The following is a 7843-nucleotide window of genomic DNA, read 5'->3' on the forward strand; positions in this document are numbered from 1 at the left end:
CGAAAGCCAAGCTTCTAGGGAGCTATTCACTTTATTAAAGAAATGAAGTGGGGTCATCTAGATGGCCCTTATTACTTCATTGCGTATTCCGCAATGAACCTAGTCGGTCATCAGCACATTGGTAGCGGTAGTACAGGTGACAATATACCGTGCGGTCCAGCTAACTATAGTGAAGCTGTTCCACGAAAAGAAGTAAGGTTAGAAAAGCAATGTACAAGATACCATTCTAAGACTTACGGCGTTCGGCTACCAGACTTTTGAAGACCGAACACCGCAGGTTTTAGAACTGCAGCGTGCACGGTGCCGTTTAATTTATTTTTTCGTTAAACAGCTTGACTAACGTCAAATGGGACATCTTATCTAAGAGAATTCGTTATACGCGTACTGACTCCAGGGGTACGACCGGCGGCACGGTTTGCGACCACCCTCCTCTTTTCCCGCAGCCACCACAGCGGGATAGGGCAGCAGCAGAGGAGAAGGGCCGTCCCGTGCCCGGCGAGTGCTCTATTTCTCCAACCGGCGCCCTTCTCTCAGTCTGTGCGCGCTGGAAGGCCGCCGGTCACCAGGAAACCCGACACGGTATGGACCTAAACAGCTACTCGCTGAAAATGAGCCGAGGCACGCACCGGGCATGAACAGTACGACGAGGCCGACCAGCATGTTGATTATGATGAGCACGGTAAGGGCGTACGAGTAGAGCTTGAGCAGGAAGCTGTTCTCGCGCAGCGCGCCCACGCAGCCGCAGAAGGAGATCATGAAGAGCGACATGCCCCCGAGGAACACGACGGTCTCGAGGCGCCTGATGAGCACGCCCATCAGGTCCAGGCGTGAGAGCAAGGCCACGTCTTCGGCCGTGTTCATCGCGGTCAGGTAGAGGAACGTGGAGGTGGCGATAAGCATGGCTCCCAGGAACCACAGGAACAGGTTGAACACCAGCAACGGGTAACGCACCTGCAAGGGTAACTTTCTGGTCTGATTGGTCATGGCACTGGTGGTGAGCGATCGGGTGGACCGGGTCGCAGCTCGGCCACTCATAGACCGAGTGTTGCCTTGGGACGTCAGGCAAAATGAGTAAATAAACCTACCAATAAAAAGAGCAGTATTAAAAGGAAACTTGTAGGACGCGAGAATAAAATGTGACTGTGGGAAAGCAAGCTCCATTTGAAGCAATAATTTCTTGCGACCTGAAAAGTAGACCCCGCTTGACAATTTTATTGTAATAAATGCAGCTTCCCTTCGGAGTTAGGTTGTTTCACGAAACACTATCAACGAACTACTGACATACTTCGACTTGGCACGTACACAGTTCTTTACGTTCATTTAAAATCGTAGCGAAACGGTGAAATCATATGAGCTAATTGTGAACTGGCCATAATGCCGCCGCTACACAGCGCTTTCGTTATAAAAACATCTTCGCCTAAAAAACTACACGTATGTCTTACGAACGAAAGACTACGAATTTTCGTCTAACAAGGGACGCTACAACCTAAAGCTATTCCAATGTTTTCTCTTCCGTTCCGCAATCAGCCCTCCACGATCGGCCGAAAATTTTTTGGGACCAACCCCATTTTGCCTGTCGCTCACGCGATGTCAGGGAAACCGCAATAGCTCCCCATCTAAATTGACGTGAACACATTGATTATGCATGATGAGACCGAACAAAAGAAACATAATTATTTCTCATTTGACACCTTTTCACCATTAGCCCTCTTCTATTGGAATAAAACATTCGGGCTGCACCCACGTTTCTCTCACGCTAGGTCACAAAACCGCGAGAAATCACTGCGCCAAATTGATGTGTAGGCGTTATAAATGCATTACTATCCCGAAGGAAATTGAGGTTTTTTTCTGAACAGCAGGAGAGCGCCCCTGCCGCCGATCGCTCAGGCATTGGCTAGTGGCACGTGCTGGAGATCATGGGTTTATTGCCTATAATAGAACTATTTGCGCGGCCATATAACCTTATCGGGCACTTTCGGCACTTACATAACAAGTTTCGAGCTGCCGCGTGCCGCTGAGACGTGACCATCGCACAGCGCGCCTTCAAGAAATCTGGATTACGCTTAAAGCTTCGCCTCTAAGAGTGGAACGCGACAGATTTCAAAGATCCCCGGCTGCTTGTCACGCTTGCCGGCAAGCGCAGCTTTCTTGCGGTTGCGCGGAGGCGCGAGCGCGATGGTGTCATTGCAAGGAGCCGCGCTCCCCGGAAAAGGCGTTTTTGTTTGAGTTTCTGCGTAACAGAATTATGTTGCCTGGTAAATTCAAATTAAACTCCGAGGATATCACCTCTGTAGGTTGTGTTTAGGTCGCATTTTACGATTTTACTGACGTATATTAGTTTGAGGATTTCAATTGGTTCAGTAAAGCGTCTGCGCCACTCGCAGGACCTGCGTGGTTGTGGTTCGGAACGACCTTTCGCCAAACGGTGTCCCACGCCGACAGCGGTTTTTTTTTTTTGCGACAAGGGGCCCTTAACGCTTTCGCGTTAATAGGGCAGCAAAGGAAAGCGCCATTAGGCGTTTAAAAGCGCCATAGCATTCAGAGACCCCTACCTGCTTTTCATGCTTCCCAACAACTGCAGCTTATTTAACCGTAACGTTTACCGGCAAACTCTGGCGGCGAACTTTGTGCACGAAGGCCAGCTTTCTGGTAGAAATTCGACCTCTTGCGTGGGTCTAATCTCCTGTTATTGTTTCGCACTTTTAATATTTCCATCCGAGACGAGCTAAGATAACAGATATGCGTTGGCGGTGTGCTTTCTTTCTTTTTCATTACATTTGTTTGTGGGCTGACATTGTCAAATTCCTAGGAATAATTTGTAAAGAATGAAAGACAAGGTATGAGCAACTTTGTTAGTCGAAGACGGGTTGGGTATGCGTGGTACGGAATTTCGTGAGTAATTCGTCCGGCGTCGCGTCCGCCGCCCAATTTTTTGCGACATGAGGTCCTTAACGCTGTCGCCTTACACGCCTGCTGCAGCGTGATGTATATTGTCCTCACGCGAAGTGAAGCTTCACGGAAACAAAGTTCCGCGGTGCTGAACCGTAAGCGCATATGCATGGAGTTAGTGCGTTGACCGAGCCTTCGTGCGACCATCAGCCGTTTGATGTGCGCTGATACGTTCTTCTCGCGCCGCATCCGCGAACTTTCACTTCCTTGCGCGCCAAGGGCGCGCAGACAAGATGTCTGCGGTCATTTGTGTCACTTTATTACTCTAAGCAGCCGCTTCTTCTCATCCACCTGCATGGCTGTTTTGCGAGCCGAAAGTGCATCAGCCATCGCCAAGAGAAGGAACACGGCGCAATTGTCACTCACTTCCATGTGTTTATTGCACATTCTGAAGCACAGCGCTTTCAGTCTCTGACGACACCATAGCATGAATCCACCGAAGATCCCAACAGAACTCCCATGTCGGCCGTGATTGCGGTACGTGGTGTGCAGCATTGTGTGCGCTCTCGTTTCACGCTTTTTGTTTCTTCGAGTGCAACCTAGTCCCAACAGCCGGAAGAGCACGGCCTAGCTACACCTCGGCACAGAACCCGGAGACTATAGCCCAAAAACAACACCTACGATGTCTGTACCAGTGCACATCAACGAACCAGCACACACTTGAGCTCACGCCACCATAAGAAAACCGTGATTGTGCCTCGACAACATGGCCGCTACAGCAAAACAATGTCGCATGACATCCTCCACACATTTCTCCTAGCCCGTAGATTGGGTAAGCTTGCAGCCCCTCCCCCCCTCCCCCTTCCAGATCGGCATTTCCTCAGTTTATTCCTTCCCGCATCCGCAAGAATTTAGACCGTCCGCTTTCCGCCGGCGTAGCGTAACCGCGCTCCGCAGAAGGTGCGCCCGCGTTATGCACTTGACTTAGCATTTAGTGTTATATTACGTGTGCAGCTAGTTACAGGCTTTTTATGATTTTCTCCCTCTTAGTCAATAGAGAGCCCACAATAATTTGGTTATCGATGTACGAAATCCCTGAAGGGAACCTTAGCTTTGTTAAGAATGACTGAACATGCTTCTCTTGTACTTAATTTAGAGCAATATCTTAGGCACAACTATAACAGTTCAACCATCCACACACTGCGCGAAGAAAAGAAGATTAAAGTGAAGTTTGGACGCGTGTGGAGCTCTGTCCCTTTGCACGATAATTGTATGCGGTTCTCACTTTTCACGATCAGGAGTGCTTGACGGCGGGTTATTCACGTGCACGAAAAAAAAACATAGGACATCAGAACCGTAGGCTTCCCTGCAGTCGCTTTATTTGCGCAAGGTACGAAGTTGACGAAGCCTTTCGTATCCAAAACGCAGTTTCGGGCACAGTTGTCATCCGTGGACTTTCCGTTCCGAAAGTTGACCGAGAAGGCCCAAAAGTAAAGGCGCCGAAAAATCCGTAAATGGCGCTGTTATCGCCGGCCCACCGCGTGGAAAGGTGGAACGCTGCAAAACAAATACCTACCCGCACTAATTTGCTGGGCACGGAGTATTTTCCTTTTTTTAAACGGCGTTTCTCAATCGCCGCGGGAACCTTATGCAGCGAATACACACCACACAAACACACGCTCCTCGTGTATCCGCGTACGTCGCCAGGCTTTTGAATAAGCACCGTGCTCTATCGCTAGTTGCTGGTGCAGCCAACGACGACCCAGGGACGCCCGCACGAATAACATTTCTAAATCCCACTCAGCAGATGTGGCAAGAATACCTCTAAAAATGCAACATGCGAGAACGCACGGCAGGTGCAGACACTCTCTCCCGTCTGCCACAGCCTCCCGCAGCTCTCACCACGTGGCAGCACCTGGTTTCGAGGGTAGCGGCGCGGTTTACACTCGCGCTACGAGGCTATCAAAATCTTGTACATAAAGTAAAATAAAGGAGCGCAAGAAAGAAAGTTGTTAGTCGGCGCTTGATAGTCTTCCGTCTTGCCTGTGCCGCCTTATTTAATATGTATGCCATTAATATTACTTCAACACACAATTCTCTCTTAGCCTTCCTACTCTTAGCCTTCCTAAACAAATGATTTATCCTGAATAATTTTTTTTTTTGTATATACAGGTCCCTAACTGGATGCGGATATCTGCGTTCATGACTGAGGGCTCCTGACAGGAATGCATAGCTAGTTCAGCGCGGTACGTAAAGGAAGCGTTCGAAAGAGTGATGATTATTGTTGCGAGACAGAACAAACTCGAAAATCTGTGAAAACATTTTTCATGCACTACAATGCGTTTTACTGCCATTGTGGCTGCACGTAAACTGCCGTTTTGAGAAAGAAACGCCACGGTATGCGATCAAATCCGTTACCTTCTGAGACGCTTCAGCTTCTTTGGGCCATTATAGCCACACCTCCTAGATAACCATACAGTTATCTACGATGTGTTCATTTATGCGATCGTTGCATGGTTAACAGTTTTATAACTGCGCGAGCAAACGACCACAGAGAGAGAGCACACAAAGACAGGCGCAGTCCATCTGTGGTCGTTTCTTCGCGCAGTTATAAAGCTGTTTGCTAATGTGCAGTCACTCGCCCAGCAACAAGTTATTCTAAGCTACCTTGTATGGTTTATGCGTCGACTTACCATGGGATTGACGTCGAGCAGTATGGTGTCTTCAAAAGCTTCCCGTGCGATCACAGAGGCTGCGTCTCCGGGCTCACCTGGCTTCTTGGGTTTCTCGGGCGAGTGTTGTTCTCCGCTACCGCCTTCGCGGTGGTGTACGGGTTCGCCATCCTGGTGCCGGATTTCACCGTTTTTGTGTGCGGGCTTGTCGCCGGTGGGAGACCCTAGGCCGCCGGTGGGTGACCCCTGGCCACCGGTGGGCGACCCTAGTCCTCCGATGGGCGCCCCTGGTTCTCCGGTGGGCGAAGCTTGGCCTCCGGCCCCTGCACGTTCATCGCCGCTGTCGTGCTCTTGTTCAGCGTCGGCTGGACGGTGTGCCTCCTTCTCCCGGTGCACATCTTCGTGCATCATTTTCAGCACTGCAGGAGAAATTACAAGCCTTCGACGGTCTCTGGATGAGCCTTGTAAAGCTGCTCTTCGCCAATCGGTTGATTCTTCTTCTGGTTCCTCTTCTTCTTACTTTTCCTTCGTGCGGTTTTTCTCTGGTAATAATTTCTGCTTCATCTTTACTCTAAAAAATTAAGCAGCTGCTCATGGGCTGTTATAAGAAGAATTAATAATAATAATAATAATAATAATAATAATAACAGTAGTATTAACACCGATAGTTTTAGGAGCAGTAGTGGTACCAATACAAGCAGCCATAGCGCTGGTAGCATTACATGTTGCTGTCATTCTTGAATAAATGATGACATTCTTAGGAAATAAGCCTCGTTGTCTTTGGGGTAGCCGTAAAGGTAAAAAAGTGTCAGCAACTTTCCTGCACTGAAAGAATGCAGTCACAGAATCTCAAAGCGCTGATACGAGCCAGCGAGAAATTCCAGAGAAGAAACCTTCCGAAGAGAAGTTTGTTTGTAAAGGTCTTTATTATGTTTGTAAAGAAGTATTCTTAAAGAGTAATAATATTCTTGACTGTACATCCTCCGCTGTGGGGCATATAATTGATGTGAGGGAAAGAAATGACTAAAGCATCACTAAAGGTTGAACCCACTGAAACTCTGGAGAGGCATTGAAGAAGTCAGTGCAGCCCCAACAAAAATAAAACAAACGCTTACAGAAATGAGCAAGAAATATTCGTTTACAGACAAACAGAAGGTTAGAAAGTGTACTCTAAGGGAAGTGGACATTTTTTGGCCTTCAGAATATGCCACCTTTGCTTGTAAGCAGGGAACAAACGCGAGGTAATGACATCTTAGTTGAAATCAAGAAAGATAAATGGGCATGGGCAGGACATGTAATGAGGAGGGAAGATAATCGATGGTCATTAATGGTTGTAGAGTAGATTCCAAGGGAAGGGAAGCGTAACAGGTGGCGGCAGAAAGTTAGGTGGGCGGATGAGTTTAAGAAGTTTACAGGGACGATATCCCGGTCACTACCCCGGTCATTATGACATGACCGGGGTAGTTGGGAAAGTATGGGAGACGCCTTTGCCCTGCAGTGGGCATAACGATGATGATGATGATTATGATGACACAGGGAATTTACACTACAGTCTTATATGTTACTGTTAATCACGTAAATGGTAAGTAATTTGATTTGGTAAAATTCTCCAAAAAGCATTGTTCAAATTAATTTCTCCTACACATATTGTTCCAAGGGTGATATCATTCGCCTTTAATTGTCGCTACTTCTAAGGACATACTGAATAGTTAATTAATGAGTCATCTGAGTGACATCAAAGCTACTTTTCAGGTAAAGCACCATCTTCAGAGCGGATTTCGTTTTAAACGACCTGTGGTTACGTTTTCTTATGCCATTCCCATTGTTTAGTGGCCAGCTCATGATCCTACTTACAGCTGTAGTTGAAAAAAATCAAAAAAATTAATTATGGAATTTTTCTTGCCAAAACCATTCTCTGATTATGAGGCACGCCGTAGTGAGAGACTCCGTAACGATTTTGACTGCGTGGGTTTCTTTAACGTGCGCCTAAATCAAAGTACACGGGTGTTTTCCCGTTTCGCTCCCATCTAAATGCGGCTGCCGTAGCTGCGATTCGATCCCGCCGCCTGGTGCTTAGCAGCCCAACTCCGTAGCCACACACACAAACACACACAAAAACATTAGCAAGGCACTTAGGTGCAACTAAAAACCTAAAAAAAAACATCAAGCAGGTCAACGCTATCATTGCCATCAACATAACAATCAGTCACCTAATTTTCACTGAAAATGGAGTGCTTTCGCCACGGCCTGGTCACTATACCCCCACCCCCCCTCACTTTTGC

At 47.7% G+C, this 7843-nt stretch overlaps 1 protein-coding gene across 1 annotated transcript in view; it reads right to left on the reverse strand.

The window, feature by feature from the left end:
* Positions 1 to 6108, reverse strand: part of LOC139059337 (tetraspanin-33-like) — a 37731-nt gene extending 31623 nt beyond the window's left edge. The window contains exons 1-2 of the mRNA XM_070537612.1: positions 5583 to 6108; positions 627 to 951 (exon numbers count right to left, since the gene is read on the reverse strand). Of these exons, the coding sequence (XP_070393713.1) occupies positions 627 to 951; positions 5583 to 5972 (715 nt within the window). The 5' untranslated portion in view covers positions 5973 to 6108. The remainder of the gene's footprint in view (positions 1 to 626; positions 952 to 5582) is intronic.
* Positions 6109 to 7843: the final 1735 nt, after the last annotated feature.

This window comes from Dermacentor albipictus, chromosome 1 (genome assembly GCF_038994185.2).
Source record: "Dermacentor albipictus isolate Rhodes 1998 colony chromosome 1, USDA_Dalb.pri_finalv2, whole genome shotgun sequence".
NCBI classification, from domain to species: domain Eukaryota; kingdom Metazoa; phylum Arthropoda; class Arachnida; order Ixodida; family Ixodidae; genus Dermacentor; species Dermacentor albipictus.